The following is a 19,012-nucleotide window of genomic DNA, read 5'->3' on the forward strand; positions in this document are numbered from 1 at the left end:
ATCATATTAGGACTAATTTTATAGCCAAAAAAATTACCATGCTGTTCTAAAAGACTCTCAAAATAATATAAGTGAAGCATGAGAGATCAATAATTTCTATAAAATAAAACCACCACCGTGCTCTAAAAGATATAAATGAAGCACTAGAGCAAAATTATCTAGCTCAAAAAGATATAAGTGAAGCACATAGAGTATTCTAATAAATTCCGATTCATGTGTGTCTCTCCAAAAGGTGAGTACAGCAAGGATGATTGTGGTAAACTAAAAAGTAAAGACTCAAATCATACAAGACGCTCCAAGCAAAACACATATCATGTGGTGAATAAAAATATAGCATCAAGTAAAGTTACCGATGGACGAAGACGAAAGAGGGGATGCCTTCCGGGGCATCCCCAAGCTTAATTAGGCTTTTGGTTGTCCTCAAATTTTACCTTGGGGTGACTTGGGCATCCTCATGATTAGGCTCTTGCCACTCCTTATTCCAAAATCTATCAAATCTTTACTCAAAACTTGAAAACTTCACAACACAAAACTCAACAGAAAATCTAATGAGCTCCGTTAGTATAAAAAAACAAACCACCACTTATAGGTACTGTAATGAACTCATTCTTTATTTATATTGGTGTTAAACCTACTGAATTCCAACTTCTCTATGGTTCATACCCCCCGATACTAGCCATAGATTTATCAAAATAAGCAAACAACACACGAAAAACAGAATCTGTCAAAAACAGAACAGTCTGTAGTAATCTGTAGGTTTCGAATACTTCTGTAACCCCAAAAATTCTGAAATAAATTGGTGGACGTGAGGAATTTGTCTATTAATCATCTTAAAAAAGAATCAACCTAATCGCACTCTCCAATAAAAAAATGGCAGCAAATCTCATGAGCGCTAAAGTTTCTGTTTTTTACAGCAAGATCGCGAAGACTTCCCCCAAGTCTTCCCAAAGGTTCTACTTGGCACAAACACTAAATTAAAGCATAAAACCACATCTAAACAGAATCTAGATGAATTATTTATTACTAAACAGGAACAAAAAACAAGAAACAAAAATAAAATTTGGTTGCCTCCCAACAAGCGCTATCGTTTAACGCCCCTAGCTAGGCATAAAAACATGAATAGATCTAGGTATTGTCATCTTTAGTATGCAATTCTTCGATATAACACTTATAACCCTTAGGAGTTTCCTTCTTTTTATTAATGATCAAACTCCTAAGCAAGAAATCAAGAAATTCATTTGTAGCAAAAGGTTCCTTAATGATAGCGAAAAAGTTGGGGTGAACACTTATTGCTTTGAGAGCCGCATTTTGCTTACTAGAAGATTCACCTTTATTTTTAGGCACATACATAAACTTGGCAACTCTAGTAGTAGGAGGATTTGGAGTATTTTTCACGGAAGAAAAGGCAGGCCCTAAGTTGGTAATAATATCCTCAAGTTTATCAATTCTTGTGGAATCTTGATCTATCTTTTCGTTAACTATGGGTTCTTTTTCTTTAAAAAAATTCAGAGTAACTCCTACCTTAGATCCATATTGGGTAATCTGGTTGTGGATCCGTTTATCCAAATTCTCAATCAACTCTACAGTGGCAAGTTTATTTTCAATAATTTCAAGCCTTTGCATCACATGTTCCAAAGTTAAAATAGTTCCATTAACCAAGAGAGGTGGTGGCCCAAACAAAGTATGGCTACACAAGAAATTCCCTCCGGTAATGGTATCAAAAATATATCTATTCCAAGGGGTGATGCCTACATAAAAATTGTGAAGAAGAACGGAAGTGGATTGCTTCCTAGTGGATCTATTCTGAGCATTGCAAATTCTATACCAAGCATCTTTTAAATTTTCTCCCTCCCTTTGTTTAAAATTAAGAACTTCATGATCGGGAGTACTAACGATGATAGAAGGGCTAGCCATAATAGCAAAACCAATGATCTAACACACGGATACACAAGAAGCAAGCGAAAAGAGACGAACGGAAAAGAGGGCGAATAAAACGGCAAGGGTGAAGTGGGGGAGAGGAAAATGAGAGGCAAATGGCAAATAACGTAATGCGAGGGATAAGAGTTTGTGATGGGTACTTGGTATGTCTTGACTTGTGCGTAGATCTCCCCGGCAACGGCGCCAGAAATGGATTGTTGACGGGAGGTCAAATCTTGACTTGACTTGGTGCAACCTCCCCGGCAACGGCGCCATAAATCCTTCTTGCTACCTCTTGAGCATGCATTGGTTTTCCCTTGAAGAGGAAAGGGTGATGCAGCAAAGTAGCGTAAGTATTTCCCTCAGTTTTTTAGAACCAAGGTATCAATCCAGTAGGAGGTAACACGCAAGTCCCTAGTACCTGCACAAACAAACAAGAACCTCGCAACCAACGCGGTAAAGGGGTTGTCAATCCCTTCAAGGTCATTTACGAAAGTGAGATCTGATAGAGATAATAAGATAAATATTTTTGGTATTTTTATTGTATAGATTGGAAAATAAAGATTGCAAAATAAATAACGATAGAAATAGCAAGTAAATAGTAAAATAGTATGATCGAAGATAGACCCGGGGGCCATAGGTTTCACTAGTGGCTTCTCTCAAGATAGCAAATTCTATGGTGGGTGAACAAATTACTATCGAGCAATTGATAGAAAAGCGCATAGTTATGAGAATATCTAGGCATGATCATGTAAATAGGCATCACGTCCGTGACAAGTAGACCGAAACGATTCTGCACCTACTACTATTACTCCACACATCGACCACTATCCAGCATGCATCTAGAGTATTAAGTTCATAAGAACAGAGTAACGCATTAGGCAAGATGACATGATGTAGAGGGATAAACTCAAGCAATATGATATAAACCCCAAATTTTTATCTTCGATGGTAACAATACAATACATGTCTTGCTGCCCCTGCTGTCACTGGGAAAGGACACCGCAAGATTGAACCCAAAGCTAAGCACTTCTCCCATTGCAAGAAAGATCAATCTAGTAGGCCAAACCAAACTGATAATTCGAAGAAACTTGTAAAGATATTAAATCATGCATAAAAGAATTCAGAGAAGAATCAAATATTGTTCATAGATAATCTTGATCATAAACCCACAATTCATAGGATCTCGACAAACACACCACAAAAAGAATTACATCGAATAGATCTCCAAGAGAATCAAGGAGAACTTTGTATTGAGATCCAAAGAGAAAGAAGAAGCCATCTAGCTAATAAGTATGGACCCGAAGGTCTGTGGTAAACTACTCACACATCATCGGAGAGGCTATGGTGTTGATGTAGAAGCCCTCCGTGATCGATTTCCCCTCCGGTGGAGCGCCGGAAAAGTCCCCAAGATGGGATCTCACGGGTACAGAAGGTTGTGGCGGTGGAAATAGGGTTTCGTGGTGCTCCTGGATGTTTTCAGGGTATATGGGTATATATATAGGAGGAAGAAGTAGATCGGTGGAGCTGCGAGGGGCCCACGAGGGTGGGGGCACGCCCTCCTGCCTCGTGGCCTCCTCGCTTCTTTCTTGACGTCCACTCCAAGTCTCCTGGATTGCGTTTGTTTCAAAAATAACTCTCCCGAAGGTTTCATTCTGTTTGGATTCCGTTTGATATTCGTTTTCTGCAAAACACTGAAATAGGCAAAAAAACAGCAATTTGCACTGGGCCTTCGGTTAAGGTTAGTCCCAAAAATAATATAAAAAGTTATATTAAAGCCCATTAAACATCCAAAACAGATATATAATAGCATGGACCAATAAAAAATTATAGATACGTTGGAGACATATCAATTGCCGCTTCCCTTCCATCCCATTTTTGGGCTGAGGCTGTTTCTGCATCTACCTACCTCATCAACATTCAGCCATCGACTGCTCTGCAGGGTGGTATTCCTATGAAGTGTCTCATTGGTCGTTCTCCTAACTACTCCGCCCTTCACATGTTTGGATGTGTGTGCTATGTCCTTCTTGCCCCACGAGAAAGCACCAAACTGACTGCTCAGTCAGTTGAATGTGTTTTCCATGGCTACAGTGATGAGCACAAGGGCTATCGCTGTTGGGACCCTGTTGGTCGTCGCTTGCGCATTTCGCGTGATATGAACTTTGATGAGTCTCGCTCCTACTACCCACGTCCTTCTTCCTCGAGCTTCTCTGTGGATGATATTTCTTTTCTTCTCCTTCCCGATACACCTTGCTATGTGCCTCATGTTTCACCTCTCCCTCCTGCACCTCTCATTCATTCTCATTCACCATCGACACCATCTTCCCCATCCTCCTCTTCCACCTCTCCACCATCATCTCTAGTTTGTGGCCCTCTCTCCCTGTTTACTCTTCACTATACTTGTCGCCCTCGTGCTGAGGATGTTTCCTCTGATGCGCCTTCCATCTCTGGTGCACCTCTGTTCCCGCCTCCCCCGATTCATAACCTCCGTGCTCGGCATCGCCCCCTCCCCCCCCCCCCCCCCCCCCCCCCGCCTGATCGCTATTCTCCTGATCGGTACAGTCTCTCTGTTATTGTTGAGCCCACTTCTATCAGACTGCCATGACTCAGCCTGAATGGCAGCTTGCGATGGCCGAAGAGCTTGCTGCCCTTGAGCGCTCTGGCACATGGGATCTGGTTTCTCACCCTTCCGGAGTTCGTCCCGTCACCTGCAAGTGGGTCTACAAGATTAAGACTCGCTCTGATGGTTCTCTTGAGAGGTACAAAGCTCGTCTTGTGGCTCGTGGTTTTCAGCAGGAGCAGGGAAACGATTATGATGAGACATTCGCTCATGTGGCCCACATGACCACTGTCCGCACTCTCCTTGTTGTGGCTTCTGTTCGTCATTGGTCTATCTCTCAACTTGATGTCCAGAACACCTTTCTCAATGGCAAGTTGCGTGCTTAGGTTTATATGCAGCCACCACCGGGGTACTATGCTCCTGATGGTATGGTATGTAGACTTCGCCGCTCCCTCTATGGCCTTAAACAGGCTCCTTGCGCATGGCTTGAGTGCTTCGCCTCTGTGGTGACTGCCACTAGTTTCTTGCCCAGTGATCATGATTCCGCATTGTTTGTTCACAAGTCTCCTTGTGGTCAGACTCTTCTCCTTCTCTATGTTGATGACATGATCATCATTGGTGACGACTCTAACTACATTGCCTTTGTTAAGGCTCGCTTTCGCGGCCAGTTCCTCATGACTGATCTTGGTCCACTTTGCTATTTTCTTAGGATTGAGATCTCCTCGACCTCTTATGGCTTCTGCATCCCCCAAGAAAAATATATTCAGGATCTTTTGTGACTCCTATGGAGCTCAACGTTCAGCTTCGTGCCTCTGATGGTGACCCTCTTCATAATCCCACTCGCTATCATTACCTTGTTGGCAGCCTTATCTATCTTGCTGTTACGCGTCCTGACATCTCCTATCCTGTCCACATTCTGAGTCAGTTCGTTTCAGCCCCCACCTCTGTCCACTATAGTCACCTTATCCGTGTTCTACGATATCTTCGTGGCACGATCTCTTAGCGCCTTTTCTTTCCCCGCTACAGCTCTTTTGAGCTCCAGGCCTACTCTGATGCTACCTGGACTAGTGATCCCTCTGATCGACGCTCGCTGTCTGCTTACTGTGTCTTTCTTGGTGGCTCTCTTATTGTCTGGAAGACAAAGAAATAGACTGTTGTTTCTCGCTCGAGTATAGAGGCTGAGTTGCGGGTCATGGCTATGTTGACGGCTGAAGTGATCTGGTTGCGGTGGTTACTTGAGGATTTTCGTGTGTCTGCTACTACCTCGACTCCCTTACTGTCAGACAATACCGGTGCTATCAGTATTGCGCGTGACCCGGTGAAGCATGGGCTCACTAAGCATATCGGTGTGGATGTCCACTTTGTGCGTGCTGCTGTGCAGGATCAGACTCTCGCTCTCCACTATGTGCCCACTGAGTCGCAGTTGGCGGACTTCTTCACGAAGGCACAGACTCGAGCGCAGCATGGTTTTCTTCTTTCCAAACTCAGTGTTGTTGATCCACCGTGAGTTTGAGGGGGGGTGTGTTAGATGTGTATAGCCCATTTTCGGTTTATCCCCATTGTATAAGGGGTTTTCTGCATTTTACCACGCATGTATATGTAATGGCCTTTGGCCCTCCGTAAATACTAGTTGTTGTTTATCCAACAGATGTCATGTCCGGTACGGACTAGGAGCAGTCACCGATACCGACTAGGTATTGTAATAGGCTAGGTTAGCTAATATAAATACCTGGGTAGCCCTACGTTGTAATATCAGATCGAAAAGCAATAAACACATAGGACCGACACGGTCCTATTAGCCATCAATCTCAAGTTCTCGTGTGCGTGTCTTGCATAGCCAGACGTCTCGTCGGATTGTTTCTGGTGTGCCTGGTTAGCTACGGCTGCTGCGTACGTGCGCGTCTCCGCGGAAAGTACTCGTCGGAGTTAGTACGTACGGGACCAAGGCCAACACTATTAACAATGCCAAGAGGCCAAAGTTACAGATTCAACGGTCTCCCATGAATAAGAAGAGAAAACCAATGATAAAAGCATACTGTAAATTTTTAGAAATGCTGAATAAATTGTGGCATGCACATTTTAAAACATGCTAGTTTGTGTTCTTCGCAAAGAAAAGAAAAAAGAACAAGAGTTACTTAGTGCCTAGAGTCGCAACTTCTTTTGTGCAGTTAATTTGTCCATTTTCCACAGGCCTCACGAATACATTTGTTTGCATCAAGCTTAAAATCTGCACATGATACTTTAGTCATGTGTATGTATGATCTCCTGGGACTTGAAAAAACAGAAGAAGAAAAATACAGCCAGGCGCCCAAGCTCACCTAGTAGTTTCCGGCTACACGGCGCCAGAGACAGAGGCCCAAAGAAAGGCTGATTGCTCCAGCAAACGGCTGTAAGCTGCTCCACCGACCCTAAAACGAACCACGGGCTGGAAGTGTCCTGCTTTTTTCTTTCTTTCTTTCTTTCTTTCTTTAAACGGATGTGTCCTGCTTCTGGTGTGTGGTCAATTGGAGACGCTTCAGCATAGCAACTTATCTTCGATGTGTTTTGGTGCTGCAAAACACCACTGAGTGACCCAGTAGCTGTGATTATGGGGTTCCTTGATGGAACTGAAGTTACCCTGAAGGCATGTGATTGCTGAAAATGTCTTGCCCATTTCTCACGAATTTGTTGGCAGTAGCACACTCTGCTACTGTTTTTTTGCTTCAAACTTTTTTGCCAGTCTCTATGTTTTGAACCTACCTTACGACTTTGCTAGTTCCATGGAGGATCTGAGACGATGAATAATAACATGGCAAAAACATATGGACCGACCAAGTGGCACATTTTGACACCAACCTCGGTGTTATCCCAGAGAGAAACGAACAGAACACACCAGCATTTGGCAATGACCATAAGATCAACCCTTGATGCAATGATATACTTGTGGCGAACTTGCAATCAAGAATTGGACCAGCATGTCAATGGACCTCTTGTAGTCTTGTATACATACATATATTGCATAGTCCAAAACGGATGAACACCAGCTGAGGTCCAACATTTGCCACAGGTTGGCATTGATTGTTACACATGTCACAAAGGTAATCACAAAATTCCGGGTACAATTGATCCTCTCCTGATGCGGCGCCGGTCGCAAAGAGCAAAACGGTAAAACAAATGGAACAGCACAATACATATGAGCAAATACATATCACTTTCTATCTAGCCAGTTTCCTCCACACGGTGCGACCACGGTTGATCTCGTCCCCAGCCCCAGCAAATCTCAAGCAGTGCAAGAACTGACGCTGCTCTTCTGGGTGCGGCGCTGAAAACAGAGATCCATTAGAATTTATCTCCTCCTCCTCTATATAGGTGAGAGAATCGACTATGTCATCATGCTGGCATTCTCTTCTGTAGTCAAGAGTGATTGTTTGCAACTCGTGGGTATCAATAATATCTTGAGGTATGCTCTGTGGTTTGAGAGGAAAAAGAAAAGAGATATCAGAAACTATCACAAATCAACAAGGATACATTTATACATGATTCCAGCAAGTGATTGTTTACAGAAGGGAGTGTTAAGAAATAACCAAATAAGTGATAGTGAACTACTCGAGATATCTATCTCAATAAAGGAAGTTTGGAAACAGGATAACTCAGGCAAAAGGAGGAACGGTGAACTGATGATTACAAAAAGGGCTGCTGGAAAACTCACTTCGAGGACCCAACCAATGTAAGTGACATTATTGACATGTTGGTTCATGTCCAGATCAGCTCTTCTAGGCTGCAATTCAGAAGTTAAGGCATGTCAGCATTACAGTTGCTCAAGTGCAGGTCATAACAACCATCCATAAAGGGGAGAAAAACTAACCACTAGACCGAGCCTCGAGTGCTGTGCAGGATCTGTTAGAACAGGAATCTTCTTCAGACTACCATTATTTTCCTCAGGGAATGCTAATCTGCAGAATGGTAATTTGTTATCTGTGACTGACTAAAATGGGGAAAAAATATTACAGCAATTTTCAAGTTATTCAAGAACATTTATACATTGAATCACATAAGACCATAAGAGTGTGCAGTGGAGCACATTTGAATTATAAAAGAGGCGATATATCTCAGTTCAAGCCTAAAGAAGAGGAAAATATGAGTACCGACTTACCTTGGACTCTTTGGACAGTGGATAAACACCTCATCCCTGACTTCGTCACTGACTCTTTGAAGTCTGCGTGTATTTTGGTTCATCATGACCCACTTGCTGGAAAAACAAGTGATACGACTTCATTACTTGTGCTGAGCACAGTGAGAGATCTAGCTCTGTACTAAACTATTAAACTTCAGTTATGTAAACATATGTTGAACAGCCAAACAAAGTCCCTAACCGATCCTCCTTCTTAAGCATGGATCATTAGGGCTGCTATTAAGTCAACAAGCAGCAAATAAGTACAGCAGACCACATCAAATAAAGTATACTGCAAGAACAACTGGAAAGTCTGATTACTGTCATAGAAACTTACTTTGCCAGATTTGCATGGAGAAGTACATATTTTCATTATTGACATACTTTAATTTTAGTTGCTGAAACTCTGATGACTGTCTTAGAAACTAACTTTGCTAAATATGCATGGAGAAGAAAAGGTGCAGATAACAAGGTGGAGATGAAGTTAAAAAAGGCAAGACATATAGTTAGTTATAAAACAGGTACAAAACAATTACTTGTCTTTTTTTTTCTTCTTCCATTACACATAACAGTGGTTCTAACTGTGAACAAGCATGATGAGTATCTCTAACGGAACAAAAAAGCTTAAGCTTCACACTTGAGCAGTATGTACCTGGTAGCTCTACCAATAACTTCACCATTAGCTAAATCCTTAAGGATCCAATCACGCCGAGTACCGATCTTTCCATCAGCTTGGCACCATGTTTCGATCTCAACAACATCACCCCTATACGTAGAAGAATTACCCAAGTCAGGACTAAATCATGCTTCAAGGAGAACGGCGGGAACAAATATTATCTTTCTCTTGCAAATTTACCAAGCAGGGTATTTGTAGATCTCAATGTGCATCCTATTTGTCACCCAAATGAGTCCAAGTTCTCTCATTGTTGTAGTCGTGGCAAAACCGTCGGTGGAGAACCCAACGCTTTGTGCATGATTACACCCTACCTCCTGCAGTTACAAGAAAGCTTATCACAAATAGGCCATAAAAGAAAAAATAATGAGACAGTTATCGACAAGCCCACCATTATGCCATGACAGATGGATCATCCAGGACGTTACATTTCGTAGCGTACTTATAATGAAATGTTACTTGATTTATTTATTGTGAGAACGGAGATTAGTTGACTATATGGCAAAGCAAGCAAATCCACGAGATTCGGTAACAGCCCCACTGAAATTCTTGCAGCACGCAGAATTACTTAGACTGACTCGATCCACAATAGCACTGGTGTTCCCTATCAGATATTTGAGCACAGGATTTCAAGAGCCCAGGCTTTAGTTAACCATGGACAAAGGAAAAGTCACACTAGTTTTGAGCGTGACGCGCAATTCTGTGGGTGATATCACGGGCGCTAGGATAGCTAAATTGTTCAAGCTCGAGCTCTCAACTTAGGCAAAGGGCACCCAGCACATTTTTGAGCATAATGGCACTAACTAGGAACTCCCCTTGCTAAATTCTAATGGCGGCCCAGCAGCAGGAGCTCTGAATCTGCCATAACTCTGAAGGTACGAAAATTCAGATCCGAACCCCTAGCTAGCTCTTGAGAGCCCCAAGGGGGTGGGCGATGGCATCTCATTTCGCAATCTATAGCAGACAGGCCGGCAGGAATCGAGCTTCCTCCTTCCCGGATCTCCTCGGGGGGCGGAGAGAGAGAGGGAGAGAGAGTTGAGGAGCCGCGCGCGTACCTGGAGGAGGTTGGCGATGGTCTCGACGGTGGCGGTCTTGTTGATGCCGACCTCGTAGCAGCGGACGATGAAGCTCTCCTTGTAGGAGAGGCCGTCCTCGAGGAGGCTCCCCATCCGCAGCCGCTCCGCCAGGCCGGGCCGCTCCGCCCCCTCGCGCCCCTCGGCCGTGGCCACCGCCGCCGCGGCGACCTGCGCCGCCGCCGCCGCCGCCGCGGCGACGGCCCCACGCGACGGGGCCCGCGCGGCGCAGCGCACCGCCCGGGGCAGGCCGCGGCGGCCGAGCGGGGCCGGGCCGCATTGCGGCGGGATGTGGCAGCGCAGCATGGGGGGGTCGGTCGCGGGGGCGGTCCGAGATTCGGCCGCCGACGGGTGGGGTTTAAATGGAGGGGCGAGGGGTGAGGGTCGGGAACTCGGGATGGCGCGGGGGGGGCGGGGGGCGGTGGAGATGGGACGGGCGAAGGAACGAGGAAGGAAAGGGAGGCGCGGTGACGATGGGGAAAGAGAGAGCGAGCCCGAGCCCGAGGGAGATGAGATCAATTGCGGTGTCTTCTTTCTCCTGCGGCGTCCCTTCCCTGTTTTTCCTGCCTGCACCGTGACGCGCGGCGCGGTGCGGTGCGGACAATGGTTTGCGTCAATATTATGGCCCTTGTGATGGATGGACGGACGGACGGATCGCGGCGAGCACGTGAGCGAGATCTCGACGAGCTCTTGCCTAGCGCAGGCACGTGCCTCCGCACCTGAGTAATGGCTACACACGCTCGAGGCGAAGGCCAGTCGTCGATCGGTGTTAAGTAGTAGTAGTACTTAGACTAGCCACAATAGATAGTAACATATATAAACCTAGGAATAGTTTGACGTTCAAACTAAACCCAGCCCAAACCATATGACTACACCTACAGCAACCAAACCAAACCAAACCAAACCAAAATAATTAAGCTAGCATCCAAACCAAACCAAACCACATGCGTTTTCCACCCAGACCAATCCAAACCATATGTCATTTATGGATTTAACCCATAGTTTCAATCCATGGACAAGGAATATGAGTAGTAACCCAGTTTTACTAGGAAAAGGATAGCTTGCCCTTTCAGGACGAGCTAAAAGCACATGTAAAACTTACATTTTATCTGAATCTCTATTTTGTTTAATCTCTCACAAGAAGACCAGTTGCCGATTGCAAAAATACGATGGAGAACAATAATGGAGGCAGTATTTGATTTGGCCTCTGAACAAGAACAAAAATTGACCACTGCAATTTCCTTACTGCCATCTTACTTAAGCCTCTCGTCTTGATTTTATGATTTTATCGATCGTTGGTGCTGCTATTTCTCACTGTTCCTTCAAATGCAGAATCATCGATCATGTAGTTGGAGCTTCAGACCCAACACACGATTAAAGATAAGAGATTCAACAAGATAGTGATATGACAAATTATGGAGCTTTCTTGCTAACAACAAGAGAACAACTAGTACGGACATGAATCGATTAACATCAGCCAGAATGTACTTACTGGGAACATATACTTGAATGTGACTTAATTATCAGCACCAATCAAACATGGCTACATTAAGCACACATGCAGGAGTACTGTTCATCGGTTTTACATGGATTTAACTCACATCCTACCACGGCTCCATACTTTCAGGACGAGCGGTCACCGGCGACGGCCTCTTGATCGGCGGCGTCTCACCCTCACCTGCAGAGACGGGTGGGGTTCCGAGACAGAGAAAGAGAGGAGAGAGAGAGAGAGAGGGAGAGAGGGGGAGAGAAGGCTGGTGATGCATTGACCTGCCGAGCTCCAGCCAGTGGCAATGGCAGCGGCAAGTCGGCAACCGGTGCATCGTAGCGGTGACCGGCAGCCAAGCTCCAGCCAGGGAGGGGAAGACGGCGATCCACTGGACCTGGACGGATGGTGTCAGAGGGATGGGAAGGCCGCGACCAAGCTCCAGTCGGCCGGCGGGCGGCGGCGGAAGATCCCGGTTGGCGGCGGAGGGCGGCAGGCAGTGGAGGCGTTCCTAGCTAGGTCAGGCTGCGTTGTCGATTTGGTCCTCGATCCGGTTTCAGACTATGGATCGAAACGGTTTGAGGCCAGTTCGGTTCCTGTCCAGACCGGGCCAACCCAGTCCAACAATAGTTAAAGCCCAGACCAAATTAAACTAATTTAGGGATTTAGCCCATTTCATCCAATCCAAAAGCAGTCCAATACGAAAACTGACTGAAACTCTGGTTTCAGTCCAAACCGTTCCCAGCGTTAAACATATATCCCTAGATTATGTCACTATCTTCATAGTGGATAGTAACTTAAGTGTGGTAACATGTAAAGATTAATTTATTAGATTATAGACTCATATTGCATTGGGACATGTGATGTTACAGTAACTAGCTAAGTTACTATAACTACCTCTCTCTTCATTAACTCATTGTCACATAAGCAAATTTACTGAGTTGGACTCGATGTTACTGTTGAAGTTACTCCCATTGTGACTAGTCTTAGTAATAGTAATGGACGCAGAGGGTGGGCTCCTCCCGTTGTGCCATTTTGGTTGCCAGTGTCATTTTCAATGTGGGATTTAGTTTTTCATTTTTCAATGTGGGATTTAGTTTTTCATTTTTCAATGTGGGATTTACCCATTGAGTATCAAACTAAAGATTGCCATTGCTTCTTCCTGGTGAAAGTTTTACTACTCCAGTACTACACCGCTCTGGTAACGCCCGCGCACGTACGCCGTCGTCGGCGGCCCCTTGCCCTTACTCTGCCCCCGTTCAAGCCCTCCTTGCCACCTCCCGCATCCAGTTCTCTCACGCCGTCGCGCCCCTCCCGCGTGCGAACATCAGGGTCAGGTCAATCAAATCCAAATGTGCCTTTGTTGTCGCACCCGAGGCTATCCTCGTCTTTCGAGATGGTGGCCGACTCGCTCCCACCCTCCCCGTCCACCGACTTGGCTCCCTCGCCTGCCTTTGCCCTTTTGCATAGGCGCCTTGCCTCAAGTCCCTGGTGGTCCGGGAGCCCACTGCCACGATGTGCGCTACTAGCTGTCGCCCTGTTGCTTGGCTCGCTGTTGGCATGCCACTAAGTGCTTGTAGCGTGCGGGCTAGTACGAACGAAGATGTTGCTGCTACTTCGCCCTCCCCTCCGCATCCCCAACTTAATTCGATGGTAGTCTGAGACGACGCTATGGTGACTGGAGGAGGGGATTCGTCAGCTGACGCAAACCATGGAGGATGGGTTGACGTGCAAGGGAGCAGGGGATGCGTGCATGTTGCTAGGGGCAGTGGGTTACGTCATCGAAGTTGCATCCGGTGGTTAGACTGGCTGAGCGTGTCGCCTACCTCAAATGGATGGGCGGACGGTGTTTTTGTTGTCTCAGGCGCAAGCATTTCACCATGGACTACTAGGAACCGCTAAGTTATGGCACTCCTACAAGGATTTCCATCTTGCCATACAATGCCCTGGCCCCTTTGTTGAAGCAATCCTCGTCGGTGCCTCCCCCCGGCCGTTGGCTCAGTGTTGGGGTTGGCGGTGACGTGCTAGCCGGCCTTACTTCTAGGACACATTCGTGCGCCGAGGCTCTCTTGGTGCCGCCCCTTGGAGATCGCTTAGCTCATCCTACGGACTCCTGCATCTACCCTCACGTTCTCGACCAGGATATCCTTGTTGCTATGCTCTCGGCTAGGCCAGTGGGCATCGATCCCGTGGCACAGTGATCCTATCCTTGATGAACGAAAACAAGCAATGGAGCCTACTGTCTTGTGGGTATTGCCTACTGTCAACTGTCTTGTGGTTTGCTGTGCTTGGGGAGATGAGGTGTGGTTAACCAATGTTGTCTCGTTGGTGGGGTGAGGAATGTTAGAGATACGGCAGGCAGATCAACACAACGAAGAACGAAAACAAGCAATGGACACAAGATTTAACGTGGAAAACCCTCCAACATGGAGGGGGAAAACACGGGCACCAGCCAGCAAATCATCACTATATCATGGGAGGTTACAAACACTGGGGATTTACAACCGATAAACTTATTCCATGTGGTGGCTTACAAGAAGTATATATAACACAAGTGACCTAGGTCAATACTTACCCGCTTCGCCCAAGCCTACTGGCGACGGGCCTCGCTCCGCTCACTCATCAGAAATTAGTCTTTCACTTTATACTTGAATTTGGAGCATAACATAACAAGGAATTCGTTGGTCCAATGTGCTCGGAGGCTAAGTTCTGGTCATCCCACCTCAGTGAATGCTCCTCGTCTTTCGATGTGCAGTCCCTTGCACGTCTAATTGTTAGTTTAGAGGAGTCGCTTGGTTTCAACACGGGGTGCATGATGGGGGACTTCGACGAGTCTAGCGTTCTGGTTGAGGTGAGCAGTGTTATTGCGGAGGTGGCGCATGCTAAGGCACTATCATTATCTCCGGAGGATGTTCTCATCAAGGTTACTTGTGCAGTCACACACCCTCTGTTGGGGACCCCAACGCGTTTGCATGGGGAGAAGGATGACGGGTTGACGAAGCCGGCGTCTGGAAAAGAAGAACAAGGCGTGCAACATCCATACGTCCAAGCATGTGGAGCATAGGTTGTCGGAGACTTTTGGTGAGCTGTCAGAGGTTATCAAAGCGAAGCATGGCAATTGATCGTGTTTGAATCGGGTTGAGCAATATCAAATCCATATCCATATCCATGAAGGTAGTCCCTGCCCATCCATGAAAAAATCTATGGGCAAAAAATTATGACCATGTCCAAACCCCATGGCTCTCAAGACCTATACAAAAAACCGCTCTCACCACAAGTGATCAAGGCATTGAGAACTTTGCCAGCATCGCAGGGAAGTCAAAGATTGACCTTTCAGGATGATTTTTACACGATAATGTTAGCACATCATGCTTTCAGACCGAGACAGAAGAATCATTCGACATGGATGGTTAGTCACGATGATTTTCCACCACACCCTTTTTTCCTTACTAGTGGGCTTGTTTGCATATGTGCTAGGACTACTTCGTCATATGCGCTATACTTCCTTCGTTGCAACATACAACAGCACACATCAATGTACATGTCCATCCCGAGTTTAATTAGGTTCTTAGCATAAGTCAGCGGCGACAGAGAACATAAAGGAAAGAGAAAAGCAGCGAAATATTGAACGGTTCCATGCATCACTAGCTACTGTAGATGCCCATGTTTTCGTGGACTGGTCACACTAGCTACAGATCGAAATTGTCGATCGCCCGTACTCCAAGTTGGATTAATGCATAGCTCCATTATTTCAGGTCAAGGGCAATAAATAAATCTCGATCTGACGCTGCCTCTGGACCAAGTACATATACAGAGTTAAAATGCAGTTAATTTGGACGTATCTCTCGCTAGCGTACTTACTCTGAGTCTCTGACAAGCTGCCAATTAACGTATGCAGACAAGCAAAGCTAGCCGGCACATGAATTGACTGCAAAATGGATCGACGGCTCAGATATGCTGAATTCAGTCCCGATGGATACGGTCAATCCGATATGGTCGCATGCGGGCTGGCGGCTAAACCGAGTGCATATTCACTCTGAAAGAGATATTCCTGGCTGACGCCGGTATTTAGCTATGTCTATGTCAACCAACCAATCGATCTGCAGCCGGCTGCAGGCCTGCATGTTATACCATGCCACTGTTTTGTGGCGTGTGTGGACGCCATGCCCATGCATATACTCCTTAGTTTTCTCTTTTACTTTTACTCCGCGTATAAGATTTGTCTTATAAGTCAAATTTTAAAGTTTGATCGAATTTATATTAAAAATTATCAACATCTATAATACTAAATATATACAATATGAAATTGGTTTCATAATGCATCTAATGATACTGATTTCATATTGTGAGTGTTGGTATTTTTTACAAGGTTGGTCAAGCTTCATAAAGTTTGACTTTAGAAAAATCTTATAACAAGAGTAAAAGGGAACGGATGGAGTAGTTATGAATGTGTTACACGCATACGCTTTCACAGTCAGGACTTGTAGACAAGCTTAGGTTGCAAAAAAATAGAAAAAAAATAGGCCGCGGAAATCCAATTCGGCTCCAGGTGCACGTGCTCCTATGCGCGGAAAATGATTTTTAAAATGTCAAAGAAATCCCAACAAAAAATTGGATGTGTTCATAGTCACATCCAAATGCTATATGCAAATTTTTAGGTAAAAAAGTTAAGCATTTTGGCCTGCACAAAAAAAATTGAACCCCAAATGTTACAACCAAATTTGTTTTTTCACCGACGAAACACTGCTACTCCGTTTCACATGAAAATTGTCAAGCATGCTTGTGACACTAACAAGAACATCTACAAAAAAAAATACTATGTTTTTACTGTTCATGCGGGAGCAAATGCACCTGGAAGCCAAAACGCCCTCCCCGTTGGGCTGTTGGATTTCTAGTGGATGATGGTCAAGATTGGTCATGCAGAACCTAGTGTGGAACTCCTTTTTGTATATAGCAGTTAGTCATTTTTTTAAATGTATAGAACCCCTCCTGCATGATCACTTCAGGCCATCCATCGGAGATCCAATGGCCCACATACATTTTTTTTCTATTTTTGCACCTAGGAGTTGATTGAATTATAGTCGTTTCCACAAGCTGTAAGGTTTTCGATGAGGTTACATGAGTAAATTTGTGGCATCAACCATCTAGTCAAGGCATGTCAAAATGTCAGCCATCTGTCGCTGGTCAGTAGAAGGTTGGTGATAAAAAAGCGGAAGTGGAAATACTAAAGTTTCGTGTTTGTTGAGGCTATGTTATGTCAATTTCATTTGTTTTATTTGTGTTTTTATTTATTTATGAGAGAAGTGCATATTACACCCCCAACTCTAGCCCTAGTCTAATATACACCCCTTAACTCCAATACCGTCTAAAATACACCCCCAACTCTTAAAACCGGCTAGAATTCAACCCTCCCCTCCCCGTTGACCGGTTTTGACCCAGTTTGATCGGTTTTGACTGAGTGAACAGTAAAAATAAAAATTTTAAAAACAAAAAATTATTTTTTTGACAAAATTCAAAAAGTTCCAAGTTTTTTCACCGCATGAACAGTAAATTCAAAAAAAATCACCTTTTTAGCATGTTTGGACACCTGAGTAAATTTGAGATGTCCGTAAATTTGAAAAAAAATCAAAATTTTCAGCATTGTGAATAGTAATTCGGGAAAAAATCCAAAAAAAATCACCACGCGCTCAAACATCATCCATGCAAAAAAAGGGTTTGTTAAAAATATCGATTTTACTGTTCACCAAGCTGAAATTTTGAAAAAAAAGTCGAATTTACGGACATCTCGAATTTACTCAGGTGTCCAAACATGCTGAAAAGGTGATTTCTTTTAATTTACTGTTCACGCGGTGCAAAAAACTTGGAACATTTTTGAATTTTTTCAAAAAAAAGTATTTATGGTTTTTAAAATTTTATTTTTACTGTTCACTCAGTCAAAACCGGTCAAACTGGATCAAAACCGGTCAACAGGGAAGGGAGGGTTGAATTATGGCCAGTTTTGAGAGTTGGGGGGTGTATATTAGACGGTATTGGAGTTGGGGGTGTATATTAGACTAAGGCTAGAGTTGGGGGGTGTAATATGCACTTCTCTCTTTATTTATCTATTTTTAGTAAACCTAATGTAATTAGCAAAGAGAGATTGATGGTTAAACTGATATATAAAGTCAATTTCCTCGATTTCTTAACATGGTCATATTCATTGATTGCTTACTGGATGGTTGAACTACTGCCACTATTGTCGAAGAAAGATCTATGATTGGAAACCAATGCATATTCAACCAATCAGTCGGCATAGATTTGTTGCGTACATCATATGATGCATACGCCAAAGGTACTCTTAAAAACATTGATAGACATAGTAGCATAGATGAAATGACCGTTAAAAACTATTCAACGCAGCAGGCTACGTACGCGACCTAGCCGGCCGCCACCGCCCAAAAAGCTAGGGTTCTCCGCCTCCCGCCGGCGCCGGCGCCGATCTGTCCCGTCTCCGGTGGCCTTAGGGCCATGGAGGCGGAGTGGATCTCAGCCCTTACCGGTGGGAGGGCTCCGTTTTTAGATTTTTTTCAAGCTTTGTTAGGGTTTGTATCCTGCTCAGGAAGACGAGACGACGGCGGCTCCCTGAAGATGGAATAAAGGTCTCCCCGCCTAGCCCCCGTTCCGGTGATGCGTCGAGCATCATCGGTGGGCGTGTGGAGGTGTGTCTCCGGCGGATCTGTCTTTGGTGGATATGCTCGGATCTGTTCGTCGTTTGTTTTCGTTCATGTGTCTTCAGGTTGGTTCCTTCTGATCTACACTCTTCATCCGCGGCGGTTGCTGTTCTGGTGCGTTGGTTCTATGGGGCCTTAGCACGACGACTTCCCGACTGTCTACTACAACAAGGTTTGCCCGGCTTCGGCGAGGGAGGGGCGATGACAGCGGCGCGCCTTCGGCTCGCTTCAGTGCTTGTAGTCGTCGCTAGGTGGTCTATGGATCTGCATGTAATCTTTATTATTTCTAGTGTTCGTTGTACTATCTTGATTGAAGATGAATAGATTGAAAGTTTTTTCCGAAAAAAAAGAAATGACAGTTAAAAAAGAGATATACACAACTGCATTCGTACTTTAAAATTAATTAGTTGGTAGGGTTGCCGAAGAGAGTCGGTAGTTAAGGC

General features: G+C 44.9%; 1 protein-coding gene across 1 annotated transcript; it reads right to left on the minus strand.

The window, feature by feature from the left end:
• Positions 1–7,434: 7,434 nt before the first annotated feature.
• On the minus strand, positions 7,435–10,853 carry LOC125509879 (oleoyl-acyl carrier protein thioesterase 1, chloroplastic-like). The gene is made up of 7 exons (XM_048674903.1): positions 10,356–10,853; positions 9,484–9,617; positions 9,280–9,393; positions 8,610–8,705; positions 8,322–8,409; positions 8,166–8,234; positions 7,435–7,923 (listed from the first exon to the last, which is right to left on the minus strand). The coding sequence occupies exons 1-7, from the start codon at positions 10,677–10,679 to the stop codon at positions 7,672–7,674; spliced, it is 1,077 nt and encodes a 358-aa protein (XP_048530860.1). The 5' UTR covers positions 10,680–10,853; the 3' UTR covers positions 7,435–7,671.
• Positions 10,854–19,012: the final 8,159 nt, after the last annotated feature.

The sequence above is a fragment of the Triticum urartu genome, chromosome 5 (genome assembly GCF_003073215.2).
Source record: "Triticum urartu cultivar G1812 chromosome 5, Tu2.1, whole genome shotgun sequence".
In the NCBI taxonomy this organism is placed as follows: Eukaryota; Viridiplantae; Streptophyta; class Magnoliopsida; order Poales; family Poaceae; genus Triticum; species Triticum urartu.

Coding starts and splice junctions, on each gene's coding strand:
- LOC125509879 (XM_048674903.1), bottom strand. CDS start 10,679: ATGCTGCGCTGCCACATCCCGCCGCAATGCGGCCCGGCCCCGCTCGGC. Junction 9,394..9,483: donor ATCTACAAATACCCTGCTTG/GTAAATTTGCAA, acceptor TTCTACGTATAG/GGGTGATGTTGTTGAGATCG. Junction 8,235..8,321: donor ACTCGAGGCTCGGTCTAGTG/GTTAGTTTTTCT, acceptor TCTGAATTGCAG/CCTAGAAGAGCTGATCTGGA.